Raw genomic sequence first — 23,667 nt, 5'->3', positions numbered from 1 at the left:
TCCATTCCCCCTCTCCACTGTAGACCAGCTACTCCTGGGTCACTATCTGCAAGACGTTTGTCTAATGTGTTCCAGAACACCTTTCAACAGAGTCCCCACATCCTCTTTAAAGTATTTTCCCCACTGCTTAAATATTGCTGCCACTATGAAGGCTGAAATTAATTTTCTTTGCTGCAGTTAAAATTACTCCCCCTTGTTATATCCAGAACGGATATAGAATCAGCCCTCCACTCTCCTGTTAATTTTAAGCATTTGGAAGCAGGATTTGTGCACTTTTTTGCTTTTTTTGTGGTTATTTTGGTTTGTTGTTGCTATTTTGTTGGTTTGCTCTTCTCCTTCAGTCTTTCTTCACAGAGGATATTTTCTGCAACTGTGATCATCCCTATTACATTTCTCTGGGTACTTTACAGTTGATTCCCAGTACCCAAGAAACCTGCTACTCAAATATGGACAATGTATTCCAGCCAAGGTCTTACTGGCACTGCTTAGAGCTGAAGGATTACCCATGGTTACACATGCCAGTGCAACATTTGCCTTTTTTTGCAGCAGAATGACATTGTTGACTCATGTTCTATTTGTAATCCAGTATAATCCCTAGCCCTTTGCTCCAAATTTATTACTCATTGGATTTCATCCTGTTTTGTGCAGATGATTGTTCAAAGATAAGAACTTTGCATGTGCCTAGACTAAATTTATCCTTTGTTTTTAGACCATTTCTTAAATTTCTTAAGACGACAGAATTTTACTTCTGTGTCACATTTAATAGGCAGCCTAATTTCAACATCCATAGTTTAATTAAAATGGTAAATAACAGTAAATGTTAAAAAGTGGGAAATAATACTGGACCCAAAAGAGATCACAGAGACCTCTACTCAATTATCCTCCCAGCCTGACACTGAACCAGTGTCAGCTACTACCAGAACACAGTTTTCCAACTGATTTTGTACCACCTCAGAATTATTTCTTTTAGACAACATTTCTTTAACTTGCTTATAAGGCAGTAATGGAAACCAATGTCAAAAACCTTATTAAGTCAAGATATGTGATGCTGCAAGCTTATCCCTGAGTCTCGAGGCCTGTGATTGTCACAGAAAAAACCTGGGTTTAGTTTGACATCCATGTCAGTTTTATTCACCCCCTGATCTTACTGATGCTAACAAATATTTGCTTAAATATTTATCCTAGTCTGGAAGTTTGTTTTTTTTCCCCAGGATTTTAGGTTTAACTCACAGGATACATTTTCCCATTTTCTTCCTTTCCTCAATAGAAAAAAATAAACAGTGTTCCTTGTCTTTTCCCAGTCTTGTACAATTTCATAACTTTTCAAGGATAACTTTTAGCATCTCTAAAATTATTTCAGCCAATTCCCTTAAACCATAGATCAATTCCAGCTGATTTATAGATATCTAATTTACCCAAGCCTGTCCTTTCCCTCATCCAGAATCTTACATTCCAAATGAAGATATCAACTATGTTTCCACCTGGTCTCAGCAGCCCTTTTATGTGAAAGCCAGAGCAAAGCCAGGTGCCAAAGCTTTGGCCTTCTCACCAGTGCCTGCACAGGAGCATCTCTCTCCACTGAGCCATCATTTTTCTTGATTTCTTTTTCTTTCTTCTAATACACCTGTAAAAAATTGCTATTTCTAAATTTTAGCCCAAAGATCTTGTTTTGTACTTGGCTTTCTGGGTTGAGGCTACCACCTGTGCACCCTTAAGAGTTCACTTAGCTGTACTTTCTGTAGGGTCACTGCAGTCATTAAGGGTCTTGTAATCAGCCAAGCTCCTGCTTTTGGACAATTCATGTTTGTGCTTCCTACATTGAGCAAATGCTAATTATCCCCGTTTTTCTTCCTCTAATTCTTAGTTTACTTAAATCTATATTTTAAAAAACTTGTCTTTATTTTGACATTTTTCTCTTTCTAAAAATTCTCCATTATGCATTTTTATGGCCATTGCCACTCTGCCTTCTACTTTTATTCTCCACAGGAGTTCCTGTTTTTCAGCTAGAACCAAATGACAGTAATCATCCATTAAGTGGCAAGCATATAAACATGTTTAAATACTGTTCAAACTACTCTTCTGACTGGATAGTGATTCAAGGGTCACTTTGGCATGCAGATGCCATACCATCCAAAATTTAAGTCAAATAACATTTCAGAGCTGGAGGCTTTGCCCCTCATTGGTTTGGCCTTCTTAATCAGAATACAAACCAAAGCTGTTTGGCTAAGGAAGGTAGATTTGCAGCAAATAAGGAAGGAAGATTTGCAGGCATGTATTTACAAATATCATCTTTAAAAGTCTAAGTAAGTTACCAAAAATGAGTTCCTATATACTGAACTGAAGCACAGGGAAGGACACCTCTGCTCCCTGAGAGATGCCAAAGAGAGCAGGGTTCTGTGATATGCCCCCAAAATTCCCTTATTTCAATGGAAGCTGGCTGAGCATGGGGAGGGCATGAATTTCCCTTTGAAAATCATGTCTGCTTCACAGTCAATGAAGTAAGAGATATTAAAAGCAAGCCAGCACCATTATTGACAAAACTAACAAGTGCTCCCCAAGTGCTAATAAAATTCCAGCCAAGCAGCCTATTGATCACGGCCTCTGCTCAAAGCACATCAGCCACAATGCAATCACACACAAGGACCCCAGCCTGTCACTCCCTGTGCCATATTTAATGACAAAACTGGTTGCTTACAAGCCTATAAGGAATTTAATATTACCCTTGTAGCATGCAGAAAGAAGCACGTGCATCTGTCTGGAGATGAGCAGCCATATGTGCTGGAAATGCATTTGATGGGAGACAGTGTATTTCATGTGCTGCATCTCAGCTATTGTTTTTGGTTGATTCAGTTAACATGTTCTAAAATTGGACTGATTTACTGAAGATTTGCAAACATAATTCATGTGCACTTGCACTATGAATAAGCCTCTAAAACTAATTCAAGCACAGTCAAAAAATAAATTGCAAAATAAGTTATTCAATTGAAATCTGCCATCTGAGGCACTGTAATAGAAAACATTTATTATAAAACTAACATATATTTGTGGCTAGAGATGTGTTCAGTACTAAACATCTCTTTGTGAGGAATTTATTCAGGCTTTTCTGAAAGAACATCTTAACTGGGCTAACAGAAAATTACATGTTCAAAAATAATTGCAGGTTCTATGATTTTCATCCTGCATCTCAGGCTTCCAATTTTCACTCCTTTTGTTTTGGAAGGCTTATGAATTTTAGGCAAACTTTTTTTTCTGCACAGCTGCAGAAGCCCATTTCTGGAGTCTGGATTTGTGATTTAAAGATTGGAAAGACACAGGTTGGATGTGATGCACAGGAGAGGAAGCACTGATACCAACACATTCATCTTGAAATGTAATGCTCTAAATTGGTAAATTCACTTCACAGGGCTGCTGGGCTGTGAAAGTCATAGGCTATGCTACACTGGAGGCCTCAATCCACTCAAAAGCAATGTTTCCTCTTCAAAAGTGAGGGTATTTTGCTAGTTCAGCCTTTCATTAGTGCTCAAGGGGAGCTCTTTGAAATGAGAACATGTCTGTAATTAATAATGATAGTCAAGTCTAAATGAGTGTGTCTGACATTAGAGTCAATCATTGATAGGTCCAATTCAAGTAGATAAAGATTCTCACATAATACACTGGAATAAGGAGTTTGAATATTTTTATTTTTTTTGTATTGCCTCCTCTCCAAGGGCAGATAATGAAAGCCCTGAGAAAGAACATCCCTGTCCAGATTTCTCAGTTGTTGGGGAAGAGGATTGGGAATAGACAGTGAAAAGAAAGACAAAGGCTGGAAGACAAGGGGGAAAGGTCAGACTGTTTCTAATCAGGAGCTTTTTTTTCCCTGGAGCTTGGAACATTTGGTATTGCTACCACCAGAAATGGGTAAAAGTGTACCCTGTTTCCAGCCAGTCCTTGTGTCTCAGTGCTGAAGGCAGAGCTGAGGGAGGGGACTCAGGCCAGCTCCATCCACTGCAATCATCTGACAGTGTCACAATCCAAATGGAAAGGGGGAAACTTGCACCTCCTTGAACAGAAAATTCCGCAGTTCAGTGGATGGTTTTAAACACATATTTGGGGGAAAAAATCAGCACTACCACAGAATCACATTTTTACCCCTCTTACTGCATCCTTCTAGAGATGTGTTATTAATAACAATGGCAGCTGAATGTTTTAAAGGTGTTTTGATTCACAGCTCATGTATCTGCAATACAAAGTACACCCCATTACTTCCACAGTTCCTGTGTTGTGGGCAAAGATGCTTTTAAAAAGTCATATGGCAAATTGGACACAATTCCAAACTGCTTCCAGCAATTTTAGGGGTGGCTTCTAGCAGACTTTTTCAGTAACTTAAACTTATTTTTTTTATTTAACAGTTTTCAATTAACAGAATCCATAAAGTCTTAATGAGTTCATTTTCTGGCAAGTCTGAATAGGTGCTGAATATGAGACACATTTCAAAATCTCTCACTCGAATTATGTTAAAGTTTTCCCCTATTCCCTCTTTTCTTTCTCCAAAGTGGATGAAGAAGACTAGGAAAGTATGCCAGGTTAGCTGTCAAGCTCCTTAAGAACTCTCAAATGACCTTGTCAGGAAAAAACCCCAACTCTTTGATTCATATTTCAAAATCTTGACTACCTGCCCCTTCTGCTCTTCTGCTTTCTTGCTTCTGTAACTGTGACAGAATCAAATTCAATATTAATGACCAGCAATCATTTCCAGGCTGCAAACCCTGCTGCCTTCTGCAGTCCAAGTGCCTCGTTAGCTCAGCTCTGTCAGTAAGTCTTACTTTTGTATTGGTTTCTCCTGGGTTAAAGATGAATATAAAGCTGGGCTGGTAGCTCAGCTGAAAAAAAACCCCTCTGATCACTCAAGTGCCCTCTGAGTTGCAGTTGAACCACTCAAGTTGACTCCCCTTGAACAGATCTGTTATCCAAACACACCTCATGTCACTCCCTAGCGGTTTCAGTGAAAGCCATGAATGATTTTTTTACAAAACAAGGAATTTCTTTTCTTGAGACAAACACTCAGGTATTTCTCTCCACACTACAAGCAGAAAGCAGACAGCTTGATTACACTGTTATTGTTTTTCAATGCACAATTAAATAATTCATCCTGCTGAATAAAGCCAGCTTTTTGTTAGAAAAGAATAGAGAGTTGGTTGGATGCAGCAGACTTCTTTAAGAGATGCAAATGAAGTCCAAGCCTGGAAGTAGAACTTTGCTGATTTTCAAAACCTCTGATTACTGCTGGTTTTTAAGTCTGTTAAACATATGGAATCCTGCAGCTACCTTTGTGAGATCTTCTGGCAGGTGCTTCCTGCCTTCAGTTACTTCCAACCCTGCCCTCCCAGCTCTTCCAGCCTGGTTCTGCAGTCTGGCTCCACATAAAGACTTCACAATTAGAATATTCAAGCAGAATCGAGAAGTAGATTTTTAATATAAAAAACTTGTAAACCTGTTCCAAAAAGTTAGTACTTGCAAAAAGAGCTTTAGCTTGGTGACACCACACTTAGATTTTCTATAAAATCCCAAATCTGTTTTCATTCACCTACTGGAGAAATTTTTTCTCTTCAGTAACTAGGAAGAATCTCGGTCTTGTGAGGTTAAAAGAAGCCTTTGAGATATTCCTCAAAATAACAATGGTGTGGTGAGAACACAGACCTGCTAGTGAATCCACAGGAGCAAGCTAGGGCTCCTCACCACAGGATCTGCACAAGCTCTCTGGATATCAGAATCCCAAAAATATAAAATGAAAGTTTTTCTATCTTCAAAACCATACAAGAGCATAAGGGACATTTAAACTCTCCAAAGTGAAATAGAACAACATGGGAAAAATACTAGGGCAGGGAGAATGGAAAAAGAAAAACAGATTAAACAATTGTCTTGCAGCTCATGCTGCATAAAAGAGCTGGGACAAATTCTTCTGACTGTTCTTTTTCCTCTCTGTGGAAAATTACAGAAATTAAAGCTTTGGTGGGAACATCTGGGAAAGATAAAGCTTCCCTTCTTTCCTTCCTTCATCTCAGCAGTTTCTATTTTAATACAACTCTCTCTATATACACATAAATATATCATGTATACATTTACACACATATACATACCTATATGCAAATATAAACTGAGGATTAGCCTTGTCAGCATCTGACTCATAGGGCCCACAGCAGCAGCATATAATTATCATTTCTCTTCATTTTTTGGATGACAACACTGGAATCAATGACTAAAGACTCACATGCTCTGTGTATATGTAACTAAACTAATCAACAGTTTTCAAACAATTATTTTTTTGGATAATAAATATCTTTAGAAATGTTTCAGCGGCTATTTTTAATGTTCTAGTCAGGGCGAATTTTGCCACAGCCAAGAGTAGTGACCTCTGTCAAAAAGAACGATCTATTGGCCACATAAAACCCATTTGTAAGACTTGAGAAGAAAGCAGTGCACAGCTCTTGTGCAGGGCAGAGCACCCTGCTCAGTCTGCACCCGCAGTCTGCATTCTGTCTCCTGAGCAGAGACATCCACAGTGTCAGAGAAACTCTACCCTGAAAAAGAAATGATCTTTTTCTTTACAAAGAGACAGAAATCTTACCAGACATCCGACATATCCCTTCAAGGTATCCATGTGTGACTTTAGATTCTCTACAAGCATTCTCTACAAGCTTTTGCCCACAGTCAGACATCTCAGTAACACAATATACAGGATAGTTTTAAAGCATGTCAGTTCAAAATCTCTCTGCAATACTTTGCCAGGATTTACCTTTTTGTTTTTTCTCTTGGGAAAACAGAGGGTCACAAGGCCTCCAAAAGTGGTAGGAGCATAAGTTCTATTTGAAGTCAATAGGATTTGTAATCCTAAATCCCTCAAATGCCTTTGAAAACCTCTGTGGATATGTGTCTTGACAAAAGCATCAACTTTGCCTTTCCTTTGACACTGAAGTTCCATTTCCCTAAAGACAGAGAATCTACACTCCTAAGCTCTAACCCCAAAGATATTCCTGTGAGCTACAGACACTACAAGGAACATGCTTAGCAATGAAATATAGAAATAGACACAAAGTGAAATTTTCAAAAGCACCTTCAGAGACTTCCAGTAAGTATTTTCCTCTTAAACACTTGAGAAATTTTGAAGTTCTTTTTCCTGTTATGGCTGTTGTATCCTGGACACAATTAGAATGGGGTTTTTTGGGTATTTTTCCTATCCTTTAGTGGCCAGCCTGGAAATGTTTGAGGTACTGCCATAACTTAAACCCTCACCAAGACAAAGTGCAAAACACCATTTACAGAACCTGCATCTGAAACAGCAGCATATACACAGCACCATTTCCCTTTTAAAATCAGCCCTGAAATTCATGCATTGTAGCTGATTTCAAAGAATTGGCCTCTTGAGTGTTAGAAAACACAATGGTTACATTTACAACATTAATTTAGTAAAGCCTTTAACATGAAAGAAAATGAACGTGAAGATCCCTGTTTTAAATTGCATGTTAAACCAAGATTCATGGTTACAGACAATCTCTCTGAGCACACATTTCATCATTGAACAGCAAGTGGAATGGATGGGGATGAAAAAAACATGGTGAAAAAATAGCGAGATGAGTCAAACTCTTCTACATAAACCACCTCAAGCTGTGACTAAATTGGGAAGGAGATGTAAATGTGAATATAGCTCTTCACTAAAGCATGGGACAGACAGAGGAAGGGAGGCATAAAGCATATGGGGATATCACAAAATAGCAGAAGACAACCACAAAATGTGTATTGAGTTTACCTTGATCAAACGGCTTGTTTGGATTCCAGTTTCTGAAATAATCATCCTAAATGGGGATTAAAAAAAAAGAAAAAAACTCAGGAAAACTAGAATCAGTATTTTCAATACTATTTTACACAACTAAATGAATCAACTTGTGTTTTGATTCTAACAGATTTAGCTCAAATAAGATAAAACTAATCAACAGGTTGTGTCCTAAAGAGTAGTAAATGCAGGTTAGAAATTAAAGAATAAAAGGTCCTTGGATTCAGAACCTTGAATTTTTCTTCTGGATTGTTTTTGAAAGCATGCCCACTATTAAATATTTTATAATAACTCTGTATGATTTCATGTTAGCCTACAGTCTTTGAAAAGAAAGAACATACTGTTCAGGTAGTATAACGTGATCCACAGCATCCTGGTGTAGTAAAAGATCAGCAGAGTGAATTCAAAGATACATCCACACACGTAAATCACACTGTTGTGAACGTATAGAAATATAGGAGTAATATTGCAAACATTACATTTAAATAGTACAACAACTTCCAGGAGCACTTGCAGTGAATATTTTTGTCACTGTTCCCACTATTAAACTTTAAAAGTTTTATGAAATCTGATGTAAGGAGATCATTGTGCTGAGAGTGTTGTGGTTCTGTTCCACACAATTCTCACTGGATTTTACACAGGAGAAAGCAGGGACTGTCAGAGTGCCTGGCCAAATAATGATTGTTGCAAACTAGCCTCTCTCAGAAAGAATGGAAAACTGCATGTATTGGATCAATCTGTATTCTGTGTACTTAGCAAATATTTATCTGAAGGCAAAGATTTCCCTGCTTCAGAGAGCCATCAACCCTAGTGCTGAAGAACTGGGAGTTAAGCCCAGCTGATTTATCCATTTCAGCACACTCTGTGCATCTCACTTGTGTCCTCTTTCAGAGGACGTGATAACAACAGAATTATCTATTTGAGATGGGGAAGCATAGAAAATGTCTATAGCACTGTCAGATTTTTCTGCATATTAATCTTTGTTTCCTTTTTAATATATCCAGTATTCTATATTCATTTCCTGAGGGATGCCACTAAAGAGATGTATTCATCAAGCTGTCCAGAATGACACTGAGATTTCTTTTTCCTGCCAGGATGGTAACTAAAAACCCATCTCTGTGAATAAGAGACCTAAATTATTTCTTCCATAGGGCTACATTTACCATTTATCTCCAGTACACTGAATTTCACACACTCTCATGCTATCCAGCTCACCCTGACCTGGAATATTTTGGAGACATGGAAGTCAGCATGACTTTATGGGGTCAGAGCAGGCTGTTACAGGAGTGAGGACTCCACAGCCTCAGTGAGCACCAGGAGATGCACTCCATGTTCCTTTCAGAGCACTGTGGACAGGATTGTTCTGGAGCAGGCAATCATGGCCAAATGCTGGGTTACATCAAATTATTCTGCATGACTAGAAGGAAATGTATATTTTTTTTAACCAATATGTTCATGCTCAGTGTCATACTGACTTCATGGACAGTGATAATGTTCCACAATAACAGCAAAGCCTGTTAGCCATAATTTATTTCAGATACATCAAAAGTATCCATATTTTTTTTCACAAGTACAAGGTTTGGCACCAGAAATAGAATCACAGGCTTGCCTTTGAATTTCACAGCTTTGCTAATACAAAACCCCCTCATGGTTATACAATGCTTTGCAACTGATGATGATGTACTGCTAAATTCACCAAGCATTAATCACTTTTCAGAATGTGTTGGGTTTTCAGCTTTTATGGTGGATTTTTTTTCAGCAACCTGCTTATATATTTTCCAAGGTGTTGCTTTGCTGCTGGTTTTTCAGCATCAGAAACTGTTAAATAATTCAACTCCCAGCAAGAATTTCTTATGCTGGTGGCATATGGAACCAGTTTTGAAATAAGGATTGGAAAGGGGGTTTATCTCAATTTCAGTGTCAAAGGAATATTTTACAAAAAAATGCACCTTCCTCAAAAAAAACCCTACAATACAGCAATCTCTTCTGTAGATCTATTATTCCTCCTCTTCTCCTTCATGCAGGCCTGTTTAGTATTCCATTTTGAAAATTGAAATTATGTTTATTTTAGAATGTGCCTGAAACCACAGTGTGATAACATAGAAAATACGGGAAAAAAAAACTCTAAAAGGTGGAATAGAGAAAACCTATGAGATTTTCAATATATAAACCCCATTATTATTTATAGGAGTAAATAATGGCTATACATACATTAGAGCAATACAGTAAATAGCAGTTCAAAATAACTTCTGCCAGTTGGACAACTGTCCTGGTTTCAGCTGGGATAGAATTAATTTTCCTCTTAGCAGCTGGTACAGCACTGATTTGGGATGGGAATAATGTGGATAGCACACTGATGTTTTAGTTGTTGCTGAGGAATGTTTACTCCAAGCCAAAGACTTTTCAATTTCCCTGGTTTCTTCAGAGAGGAACCAGGAGGAAGAATGGCCAGGACAAGGGCCTCAAACTGGCCAAAAGGGATATTTCACCCCTTAAAGGCCAGAATAGAAACTGGGCTGAGGAGGCTGGGGAGAGATGGTCAGTACTGGGGGCACTGCTCAGCAGGGGCTGAAAATTGTACTGGGCAGTACTTGTCTTTCTTATGGTTTATTAATCTCTCCTTTTGTAGTAGTAGTAGTAGTAGTAATAATAATAATAATAATAATAATAGTAGGCTGTTCTTATCACAGCTCATGGGGTTTACCTTTTTCCCCCCCAGTTCTCCTCCCTTTGCCATCCAGGTAGTGGGGAGGGTGAGGGTGTGGGTTGGGTGGTACCTGGATTAAACCACAGCAACACAAAATACAGAACCTGGGCTTCACTTCAAGCAAGAACTGAGACTGAAGGGTTATGGCACCATAAAGGTGAAACTCACCCTGTGGATATGGGGAGCAGAAAATCTGTGTCACATTCAAATACACACCTCAAGCTCTGTCTCAGAAGCTGGCAGGGCTTTGTGCCAGTCCTAAAGAAGGGGTGAGATTTATAACAATATCCTCAAATGACTTTGTAAGAAGGTGGAACTCTGATTGTCTCTGAAGGAATATCATCATTTCACTGCAACTTCTTCCCACTGAGAAGCAGCATGTATATATATATATATATATATATACATACACACATATATATATATATAAATAAATACAATCAACTTGAATAAAGAGATTTGAATTTCCCATTCAATAAAAGACCTTCCTGACATAAATCTATGCATTCTAAACATTCTACTAGTCTACTACTGTGCTAAAAATTTCTTATTCCTTCTGTAACAAATGAAACTTAAGCAATTTTCATATTAATATTTTAATTAATCAATATTAACAAAATAGTTAACATGTATCAATGCATTTCATTTATAACAATATCAACAGTTCATCAAAATTGTTTCAAATATAGAATGAATTATAATATATTGTAAATATTTTTATTCACTCTACAGATATTTACAAGTTAAAATTGAAAAACCTACCTCAACTTCCTGAACACGTAAGCATTACAAATGAGAAAAGAAAAAAGGAATGAAATAAAGCAATATAAAATTAGGTTAACATTCATCAGTTATCTCCTTAGTGGCCTTTTAAATGTGAAATCACTTATTTCAGATGACCTTCACCCCCAAATGAAACAATTTTCTCTCTTTTCTGCCCTTTCCATCTCTGTTGCCATGACCTAGTTTTTATCTGCTGCACTATTAGCCAAATGCCATTCTAGTAACATGTTTCTTTCTTGTAGAGCACCAAAAAAAGGCTTTTTCATTCCCTTTTGGCAGGCAAAACCACCAGAAAGTGTTTTCCATAGGCTCACCTGTACATACTTGGTATGAGAGAGACGTAATTTAATTTTTTTCTTAGCTGAATTTAAAGACTATTTATTGGATGGACTTTGAAGGGAATGCAAAACCAGGCACAGGGCCACTTCAATACAGCAGGTGACAGCAAGTGAGAAATATTTTTGATGAACAAATATTTAAAAATATCTTTCTTCTTCCACAGAATTCACACTTTGAAGGTTTTGCCCATGGTTCAGTGACTGCATATGACTAAGTCAATCTTTTAATTAACTGAAGGGACTCTGCACACCTAAAATCATGCATGAAAAGAGAAGAGCTGATACTGCAAGCCAAGGCTGGATCTGACTCCCTTAGCTAAATTCAGGGTTATAGAAGAGTGATGGGTTGGCTTTGCTGAGTCTCACATCACAGGTTAAATATTTCACTTCCAATTTCAGGAAAAGAAATTCAACTCATGTCAGACCAGGCCCAGTGCAGTTCTTGAGGAAATCTAGAGCTCTGTTCTCTTCTCACTAGGTGTGGGGTAAGGCCTTTGGCAGGACCCTTTTCTGCCCCCTGGATGAGGTCTATTGCCTGCCTGAGGTGGGCACAGCCTGAGACAGCAAGGCAGGGAGCCCAGGGGCCCTCACACAGAATGAATCTCACCAGTGATTTCCTCACCCCAATTAAATTGCAGGACTGGAGCTGCCTTTTCAGTTTTGCATCATGGAACCCTTTTTCTAGATTTTACCCTCAGGATATCTAACTTAGGAATCAGTTGTGAATATAAAAAATGAAAAATATATATAAAAGCAAATATAATTTTCTAGACTTGAGCCTCAGTTGTTCATTGCATTTTTATTATGTTAGTTTGAGCCATTAAGAGATTAGAGCAAACACATTTTCACAGAATCACAGAGCTGGAAGGGACTGACAAGGATCATCAAGTTCAACTCTTAAGCAAATGGGCCACATGGGGATCAGAACAGTGATCTTGGCATCCCTAGCACCATGTTCTAAAATCAATTTTGCCACTCCATGCATAATAAATCCTTGTTTCTTAAGAAGACCAAAATGAACTTTTAGCATTCAGTATGTGGCTGTCAAATCCAGCCAACTTGATTGATGTGCCATCAACAAAGTCAATCAAGAGAATAATCCTATCTTAAACTGAGTATGCAAAGGGCATGTTAAAAACATTAGTTTAACAGTTCAAAAAAAGTTTGTATCAGAAATTTCAAAATTCTCCTTCATTAGAACCCTTAGATTCATCAGAATTCATAGACTGGGTTCTGATTTGCAAAAAAATCAAGCCTTGAAGTGGACCTGGGTCTAATACAAATTTCTGTTAGTCACCAAAGAAAAGTCAGCAAATAGAAATTGTCCCTAAGACCATGACATCAATATGAGACTGATCTTCCCTCTTATTACCCCTTCTGTCACTACAATAACAATACAGTTAAAAAAAAAATTAAATTAATGGCAAACCAAACACATTTATCCTCTTTTCCCCTGCCAACTAAGAAAGCAAACAACAGCTTCTCATTCTCCTGAAGTTTAAGTATTAAAGTTATTCCCACTAATCCTACTGTTTTGTCACTTTGAATTTAGTTATTACCTAAGACTTGATATTTTGGAAGAGTTAATGAAGCATGGATAATTTAACACACAAACACTCTCTACACTTTATTTACTTGTCAAAAAGAAGCTCTTGCAAGATGCTCTTATTTATCAATACAGCCAAACATTAGTTAAATGGCTTCATAAATATTTATATTTGCTACATTAATTGAGCTTATAACTTATTTGTATGACTCAAGCAGAAATCAGATGCTGACTGAAAACATTCCCCTGATTTTGTACCTTTCAGAGCCAGCTCAGCTCAGTTTGCTTCCCCAAGCCTGGGAGCATCCCCCAGGGCTGCAGGAGCCTGCGAGGTGCAGAATCATCAGGGAACGCTCACAGAGCCCTCCTGAGGAACCTCCTCCACCAAGGAGGAAGCCCAGGACTCACAGAGACCCCCAAGGAAACAATCTTCACTCCCAGCTCCTCCTAGCCAACATGAGTTTCAATTTCTAAGTACCTCCAGGAGGGCCATTTATTAACACTGCTTTGCAGCCTGCTCACTATTTCCCTCTCTCACCTTCCATCTATGAATAAACCCTTCACCCTCATAAGGACCAGCTGGAAAAAGTGGTAATTACCAGCTCATTGCTTTTGTTAAAATTAGCTCCAGGAAGATGCAGCTGCATTTTCTGCCTCTCCACCTTGCAGTGCAGAAAATCATTCCAACACCAAGCAGTGTTAAAGCACCAGCTGCTGCTTGCTAGAGTCAATCCAGCCTGTCATAAATATCTCCCCAAGGCCTATTGACTGTTTTAAGCAAATAGCTTGTGTCAGCAAATTACACATTATTTATTTATCTATTTATTTTTTTATTTGCTTAAGAGGAAGAGAATGTATTTTACCCACTGAGTATTTCAGTGAACAAAGCTCCCCAATGAGATCTCTATGTTAAAACATCTCTACCCAATTCCATGCTCTCTCCCAGGAATCATAGAACTGCATCTAAACAGGATGCTTTGGCTTAGTGAATTAGTAATGCTGGTGCTGGAGATATTTAGTTTTAAATTTTGTATGAGAAAGTTTTAAGATTAGGGAGAAATGTCCCAGAAAGGCCAGGAATATCCAGGTTTACTGAAGGAGCTCCCAACATTAAGTGGTGACACTGAGAGAATTCATGGCAGAAGAAGCAATGTCGAATGTGATGAAAAGTCTGCAATGTCAGACCTGCCTAGAATGCTAAGTCATTAATAAAAATATAATGAATTGATAAAAGTATAACCATTCACATTAGATTCTTATATAATGGCAAGTACATTAAGAGTGGTTTATTAATAACAGTATAAAATTCATAAATAAATATCCTAATGAGTCCTCAGATGTGTATGGCATTGAAAAAATCCTTGACCATATCTTACAATCTCAGATTTCCCATAAGACTCAAATTCTCAGACTTTTGCTCAGATACCACTAACATGCAACACCAACTTCTTCTGCCCATATTAACAGCCCAGAATGTTACTGTGTTTCTTATTTTCAAAAAATTAAAAGGTTTTTTTGGTTGGTTGGGTTTTTTTCCTGCTTTATTAGGAAAGATTTGCTACTCCTATTTTGCTGAAATTGAAAGACTTTTCCGGAAGTTTCCATGAGCAATACTGAAAAATGTGAAACTTTCAGCATAGACTTTTCTTACCCATACTCACAATCATTCACTGGAGTGCAACAATTTTAAAAATTACAATATTTGGGAAAAAAATGAAATATTCCTTACCACTGAGCCCATATCAGCTAGAATAAGAATTCTCATTTCTTACAACTCAATCACATGGGCTTTTATATGGAAATCTTCGTGCTGCTCTCTTGGGTTTTGCAGTTGGTGGTTTTGTTTCAGTTTTTTATTTGGTTGGTTTTGAGGTTTTTTTTTTTGGGGGGGGTGGGGATTTTTTAGCTGTTAGGGGTTTTTGTAAAAAGACAAATACAGTAAGAATTAAAAATATTTCTTAAAAAAAGCCCAAATCACTCTTTATTAATCCAAAAGAATGAAGCCAGAGTGTATGTCTGCAATGTTGAGGGCAAACATGCTGATTTTCAGTGCCTGTGCTCCAAGCAGGATGAATGAGGGCCAGCTGTGAGCCACTGTGGCACAGCCCTGTGCCAGCACACATTCCTGACAAAGCTGATATATTTGGGTGGCTGGGACAATCACACAACTATCTGTGCTGGAAATATCTAAAACTGGGGCAACTGGCAGGGAAAAAGTGCCTTGGTTTTATTATTCTTTGCTGTCCCTTTTGGCAGACTAACTTCAGAACTACAATGCACTTCTGCCTGAGCTCCTCCTCTCATTAGCACGTGCTAAAGATCCTGTCACCCCTGCTTGAATTAAATAATTCTCCCTAACTTCATAAAGCCTTCCAGAGGTCTCAGCAGGTCATGCTGCAGGCTGCACAGCCCTCACAGGGCTGGCAAGGCAGAACTCCCAAGGGTTTCCATCCCAAGGGATGGGCTCACTGATCCCTGCTGGGCTGCCAGAGCTGCCACAGCCCCAAAGCCAGACTGACCCCTGGAATGGGAACCATCAGCTCCCCCTTCCCCTGCTGAGCAGCACCCACTCACACAGGAAGGAAGAAGCAGAGCCAGAGATAACAAAGATATATTTGCCCTCCTTCCAGGGGCAATTCCTAAAGCAGCATTACTTCTGCTCTCTGAAATTCCCAGCTGGACAGCCAGGCTAACTCACTGCCTCTGCTGAGCCTCACAAGGTCCCAACTAATGCACAAAAATAACAGAAGTGCCCACCATGTGAAATGAAGATTCACAGGTCACAGCCTGGCCTAATGATGCTTTCTCACATGATCATTTGCTTGTTTTCCACTTATCAAAACCACCATGCCTTGATCTCAGTTTATAATTGCAAATACTACTGAGGGATGGCCCCTGCAGGGTCTCTATAGAGAGAATTGTATTGTTAATAAATCATATTCTCAACAGGGGTAATACTGAAAACAAACCTTGAAAAGAGAGCTGCTGAACTCTTTCCACATCTTAATTTTCAGTCAAAAATTCAAATTACGTGCTTAGAAAGCAATTGTTTTTAGGCAGCTTGAAAGCCAAACGCATTAAGCTGAAGGTTATAAAGCCATTGGCAATGTGGCTTCACTTGCTGTACCCTTGTTGCTTTGACAATATATCTGCAGTAGCTGTTTTTGACACAATCACTGGCTCTTCTTAGCTGATCATTTATGGGGTTGTATCTGGAGAACAACACCCACACAAAAAAAAAAAATCTAATGCTACCACTGCTTTCACACATGGGAACTGCTTTACAGAGAAAAACAATTTGCATAATGATTAAATATATTGCTAGTTCTTGGTTTATTTTAAATTTTTCAGAAATTTCTTCTGAGTCATGTAAATTTTTTTTTAAATTACCAAATTGGGAATAATCTCATTATGAAATAAAGTGATAATTCTCCTAATATCAAAGTTATAAAACAGAAGTTATGCATAAAATACTGATGTTCCACTTAGATATACAAAACCCAGTGGTCAAAACATACAAGGCAACAAACAGCAGTTGAATAAAATCAACTTATCTAACTTTGATATTTAGGGACAAAATTTTCTGTAGAGACAATTAAATTAGTTACAATGTCCCAAGTCTTTCAAATACTTATTTAAATGCATAACTAATGACTGGGAAGAGGCTGTATGAATTATACTGGATTATGGGCAATGCACTGTCCCTGGGAGCACACAGGCTTTTTACTTCATTTGTAGCTACAAGGAAAATCTAGCTCCAAGTATTGTTGAAGAAACCTTTGCAAAAGGTGAAATCAAACATGCTGCTGTTGAAGAGGACAACTTTGCTGCCCTTTAGTCACTTTTAGCCAAAATTTGAAACTTCTTAGAACTGCATCAGGAAGAAGCAGTCATGGGCAACCAGTCCACGACACAACCAGCTGCTGAGTGTGGGAGAGGGTTGTGCACATTTTAGATCAGAAACCCTGTGAGCCATTACAAATGTGCAGCTTCCATTCCAGTTTATAACATCATTTTCTTAATTGTCTCTGACATTTTATCCATTCTAAGAAAAAATAAAAAAGAACACTACATCAAAAATCATTATGCAAAACTGAGGGTGGGTTAATGGGAGCAAACCAGTGAAAAATGTGCAGCAGTTCTGCAAACAGAAAGGCTGCTCCCCTTCTGGTAAAGGCTCCTCACTCTGGTTGTCACCAACTTCAACACCCAGCAGGTTATTTTAGTATCTGGCTCAGTTTATAAAAGTCATCATGTGATGGAAGTGTACGTAATAGCTGGGGCTGGTTGATTCAGTCACCAGAGTCACGGAATGATTTGGGTTGGAAGGAACCTTGAAGCTCATCCAGTTCCAAGCCATGATGATACCCCCTAGACCAGGTTGCTCAGGGCCCCATTCAACCTGGTTTTGAACACTTCCAGGGATGGGGCATCCACAAGTGAAGTCCCTTCATTCAGCAAAGTCCTTCATTATGCTCTTTTGTTACTGATAGACCTGTGTTATCTCTACCCATTTCCTGAAAAATCATTGGAGATACAAAAATGTAACTTTTTTTAGTGACAGTTCCTCATTAATTTATTACTCTGATTAAATAAGATTTTTATGAATATTAAGAAATTAATTTTCTGTGTCAGTTGTAAAGCAACAATGACAAGTTACATTTCCTCAGTGACTGCTACTTGCCACCTGGCTAAAGCAATAGTATTTTGGAGAGAAACAGACTTTTTTGGAACGGTATTTCAAAGGATTTAGCTCAAGTAATCAATAACAATGATAAAAAAAGTAAGCTAAAAAGGCCAAAGAAACACAATATTCTGATTCAGGCATCAGATAGCTAAACTGCAGTAATGGTTCCAGCGGGATTCAAATGTCAAAGCTGTTGGTGTCCACAGCACAGATTTCCACTACCTTTGAGCCTACTTTATTTTAGCAGAAGAGAGCACCTGACTGCTCAATTTGTGCATAATTTGCTTTTAAGAAGTCCACAGAACACTGTCCAAAGGCAACTTCAGATCCATGCTGAGCATTTTAAGCCACAGAAGTCTTGCATTTGCAATGAAGAAGGTGCTCTAATTTACACATCTCTGCTAGGAGGACTCCTTGGCAGCAAAGGAACTCCAGCATTACTGGATAAAGATTTTATTCCATCCCAGCATCTTCCCCTCAGGGGGGGAGGGAGACAGTGACCCCTCACACCCTAAGCACTAATTCCAGAACTGCTCACCCCAAAAGTACTGCTGCAAATCCTACATCGTAATGTCAGCTGGAAGTCAATAACAAACCCCTTTCTGTTAATATACTTGCACTCTTTGTTTCAGAATCATGTCAAACAAAGGAGCAGAAAGGTTCAAAGAGAATTCACTGGTGTTACATGTTTTCAGAAACTTTGATCATTTTGTTTATGCTTGCACTGGCACTTGGTTCATCATCTAAGATTTGTAATTGTGTACATGGGGAATTTCATACAGTAAGCACTCCAGAAACAACATTCAGTATCAATTACTAACACACATTCAGAGCTGCTTTAGAAAAGGTTAAATTATAAATAGGAAATATATATTGCATTAGGCTTCTACAGCTGTGATCACAATGATAAAGCAATATTCAAGCTAAGTTCAGATAAAACTGAGAAAACTAAGTGACATTTCATTTCTTCCAGTAGCATGCACTTGGATCAAGGACACACATCTGAAAGAACTCCTGCAGGAATATATAATGCACTCCTGAGGCTGCCAGAACATGAGCCTCTGCATCAGTGACAAAAGGTCAGCATGTAGTGTGGCATGGAGTGAACAATGACATGAGAAACAAAGATGTAGCAAAACTTTATTTTCCAATCTTAGGAACCTTCTAACCAAGTGCCCATGGCTCAAGAGAATAGAGAGCTCCCAGATCTCAAAATTTTTGAACTGTTCAGCTGTAAATAGAAGCCTGCTCTAGATCTCTAGACATTATAGTTGCTCACTCTTGAAGGGATTAAATCACAAAATAGGTCTAAAGAAAATCAAAACAGCATTTCAGCAAAAAACAGAACCTGAAAAAGCCAGCATTGACAGACACCTGAAGAGTACAGAAGGTCATAGAGAATTCTTTAAGAAAAAGAGAACATTTGCATTTTGATCAGCTCTAATTTTACACCTGAGGCCTAGTACAACCAGCTATTTAATTCTAACAACTGAGAAAATAGTTCAAACTTGCAGTACAACTAATCTCCAAACCTTAGAGATATAAAATCAAAGGAAATGTGTATTTTAGAGAGCAGCTGCAACTACAGGATATGGAATTAAAGAAATGTGCTGAGGATCTCTGAAAACACTCACTACAAGATATAAAACACTAAATTACCCGGCAATTTAGAGAAACTGTGGCTGCCCCATCCCTAGAAGTGTTCAGTGCCAGGCTGGATGGGGCTTTGAACAACCTGTTCTGGTGGAAGATGCTCCTGCCTGTTGGAATGAAATGACCTCCAAGGTCTCTTCCAACACAAACCATTCTGTGATAATACAGTGTCATTAAAATATTGATGGAATTAAGACATGTTTTAGTAAGGCAGAGAAGACAATTTTTACATTAAAGCTTTAATGTCTATTTGTAGGTTCTCTCAGACAGCTCAAATTAGAAATTACACTTCAAACCCACTAAGGTTCCATACTCACCAAGATTAAATTCACCTCCACAAGCACTATGAAACTTCTAATTCATGTATATTTGGGATTTCTGAGAAACTAAATACCAGCAGCCCTTGCTCCAATGGCGTTCGAAACAGATAAATAAAGCACAATTATTGACAGAATAATTTGAAATGTGTTAAATTTGTAGCAAGCTAACCATGAAATGTGAATTATAATCATGTCTTAATAGGGAAACATAACCCAAACTTTTCCAATTGCTATGAAACAAACATCTGGGGACTTGCCTCGTTCTGACTGAATTATAGACAGTCAGGAATGTGACTGCTCAGCTGCAGCAACATTCATTTAGATTATTACCTTGCATGGCATTGTCATTCCTGACACTGTATTTTGGCAGATTCCAAGAAGGCTGTCAAGCCATTTGTCAGCTCAGTCAAACATAATATGAACCGGAGGAATATTTCAACAGACTTGAACTCATTTTCACCCAAGTATATTTTGAGAAATGTTTGTGAGGGAAACAGCAACCTGAATTCAAGAGAAAAAAAAATTCAGATGAATGAAAAATATCCTAGAGAATTTTAATATTAGCCAGAAGACTGGAAAAATCTGCCCTCTTCTAGATCTCCCAGTTTGTCTAGTCCTCAGAAAATGATGGTTTAACCACACTGCTACAGTAGATGTTTAAAGGAAACAGTATGCACTTGTTTTCATGCTACAATCCAGCAATCAGTTAATAAAATGCAAATTATGGTTTAGTGTATCACTTCTTAACAGAGATTGAGAACATCTGATGTCTGAAAAGCATTTATGTGACAGAGGAAGGACCAGACCCTTCAGCAGTGGCAATTTGCACAAGCAGGTTTGCAGCTGTATCTCATGGAAGGAAAGCAGATCCACAGAAAATGCTCCTACAGTGCAGATTCTGACACCTCCAACAACCAGGGCAGAGTGCCTGGGGACTGGATTTGCAGAATGGGATAGTTCACACTGAGGATCCAACATCTGCTCTGCTCATTAAGTTCACACTTAGCTCCAGAGTAGCTCCAGCCTGATCCCCTGCACTGATCTCTTGGCTGTGAGGTTCACATATCTCCAAACACATCTTGTTTTCGCCTTGCATCAATAAAGAATCCATTTGATGTGCACTGCAGTGTGCAGTGACTGGAAACAAATGGGAGGTTTGTTTCTGAGGTAGACTGGGATGGAAACTAAAATGTTAATGAAGAAATGTCCTGTGCTCACTGCACACTACTTCAGGACCTTCAAGGACTAAAATAGATCCTGATTAAATAGAGGATGGCTAAATCTAGATCATGTCAGCTGAACTGCTGGGGGATGAGCAATAATACTGACTGAAGAGAAAGTGAGGGGAAAGTCTGGCCCAGTGTGAGATGAATCCAGAAGCTGAAGTACAATGCAGCAGCAAAAGGGCAAGCAGGAACCACAAGAGCCATCTGCCAACAGACCATATTTTGCACTTTTTAATCATTCTTTTCTTTATAGCAGATCCTCTTTCTGAGATTCCATCTATAGCTCACCTCTGAGACAGGCTGGTAGATCCTGAAATTTGCTGGAAAGGCACCATTATATATGGGCAAATATCCTTTCAAAAATGAAGTGTCATTAATCATGACAAGAGCCATGAAGAGCTTGAAGAAAATGGCCACAATGAATCGCACATCTGCTCAGAAGGATGAATAAACATACACCCCACACCAATGTCCCTGCAAGAAACAGCACTGCTTTATTTGGCTGTGTTTTGGCTCAGTATGATCCCCTCTTCTCTATATCTATAAATGGGGTAAAAAAAATGGAGCCTTGATTTTTGAAAAACTCACACTAAATCCATATACTTGGAACTTAAAATAACCATATTCAATATTCTGTGTGACTCTTTGCCTCTGTAAGGTGTGACCCTGTAGTGTGCTTTCCTTGCTACCATACCTGTGCAATTACACTCTCAACTGCAGCCCTTTGCCTCCCTTAAAACTGCCTGCACTGACTGGTTTACAGCTTAATGCATCTAGTTCTGTATGCTTAATTTCCCATTCCTGCCTCGAAAAAAATCATCAACGTTACAAAATAAGGTGGGGAAGCAAAAATTCATTGATCAAAAATTTTCTTAATTCTGGATTTTAAGACGTTCAGAGTGCCCCTTCAGTTGTACAGCTTTTTTCTGACAGGTTTGCATTGACATTAAAGAGAACTGCACAATTACCTGTAGATCTTTTATTTCTTTATGCAAGGTTCAGTGGTTCTGTGGTTTACAAACACTGCAAAGATTTTTCTGTGACTGCTGACAACTCCAGCAACAAAAGGACTGTTTACTGAAGATTGTTAGCAGCTTTTGTTCTGAGCTGATTGCTTCAACTTTAGTATGCAACTACCAAAAAGATTTCTTATTACTTGCATTTCTTTACCTTGGCTCAGATTTTCTTAGTTTTCCATTCAATCAGGCTAAACCTCCTTTGCTCTCACTGATCTGTTAAATTTCTCCCAACTTCATACTGGCTTTCAGCCATCCATTGTTAACATTTCTTTGTAAAAGACAGTTTACAGTTAACCCTGTTCTGTCTCTCTCCTTTTTTCACTCAAGCATCTTTAACTAGCTCTTCAAGCTATGCACCCAATTCTTTATTTCCTCTTATTATGAGCTTAGTCTGGCTGTTTGGCTTCCTGCAATCCACACCTCCAATGTATTCTCACTATCTTTCACTCTGGCCATTTTTATGTCAGAAAAACAACTCCTATTCTGCCTTCTATTTCACTTCTGGCTGTCATCGAGATACCATGATTTTTCACCATCTGTCCCAATCCATTTGATGGATTGTCACTAGAGTTTCTCTCTCCTAAATGCCCTTGATATCTTTAATTACCTATTTCTCTCTGTTTACTTTGCACTCACTGGGACAGATTATATAAATCAGCAGTATGTGAACTGAAATTAACAGATTTGTACAGATGTAAAAGTGACAGAAATGAGAGCAGAATACTGACTAAAGAAACAACACCTAATTTCTTTCTACATATATATCTAATGGAAAATCATGGCTGAGAATTTACAACATTTCTTCCTATGCTTAGCATAACAAATTCCTTTCTGTCATCTGCAGCAACAGCACTGGCAAAGCCAGCAATTCATTACTTGCTTATGCTGTAGAGTAAAATAGCTTAAGCAAGCATGTTTATTTCTTATCTGCCTTTATAATAAAAGAAAATTTAAAGGAATTTCCTGAAAATTTATTATTTAGGGAATGCTCACACAAACTTGCCTTTCTTCATCATCCTGCCACTTCCAGATTCTCATGGTGTTCTGATGAACAATCCTTATTTGTACCTGTAGTACTCATCAACTAGACAATGGATTGCTTCCTACTTTGTATTTCAAAGACAGACAACATCAGTTTCTAGAGAAAGCCAAACTAGATTGCAGTTTATTTGTTTTAATCATCCGGTGGTTCTCTGAAAACTGAGCCAAAGAATTTATCCCTAGAAAGCTGGACATAATACATCCCCTGGACCTACCTCAACAACCTACTGTCAGTAAGCTCAAAACATAATAACCTTCTCAATTTATTACAATTCCAGCATTTCCACACTGATTATATCTGAATCTACTTTCAGTCTATTCTAGCCAGGCAATAACATTGTATATTTTTCATTTAATGGATTAAAGTTCCACTTCACTAAGAAGAAACCCTCCAAGTGCTTCTAATCCACCATCACTTCCCATGTGTGATTTAAACACTCAGGTTCCTCTTTGATGGTGAAGATTGCAAAGGTGCTTTGCAGAAAGCAGTTCAGATGTGGACACACACACACACACAGCCCTGCCCCAGGGCACATC

At 38.4% G+C, this 23,667-nt stretch overlaps 1 protein-coding gene across 1 annotated transcript in view; it reads right to left on the bottom strand.

The window, feature by feature from the left end:
- The window catches only part of SPOCK1 (SPARC (osteonectin), cwcv and kazal like domains proteoglycan 1), a 269,773-nt gene that overhangs the window by 175,843 nt on the left and 70,263 nt on the right, over nt 1-23,667 (bottom strand). The window contains exon 3 of the mRNA XM_054516394.1: nt 7,787-7,832. Within this exon, the coding sequence (XP_054372369.1) occupies nt 7,787-7,832 (46 nt within the window). The remainder of the gene's footprint in view (nt 1-7,786; nt 7,833-23,667) is intronic.

The sequence above is a fragment of the Molothrus ater genome, chromosome 15, assembly GCF_012460135.2.
Source record: "Molothrus ater isolate BHLD 08-10-18 breed brown headed cowbird chromosome 15, BPBGC_Mater_1.1, whole genome shotgun sequence".
NCBI classification, from domain to species: Eukaryota; Metazoa; Chordata; class Aves; order Passeriformes; family Icteridae; genus Molothrus; species Molothrus ater.
The sequence above is the reverse complement of the archived record's forward strand: the minus strand, read 5'-3'. Positions and strand labels throughout refer to the sequence as shown.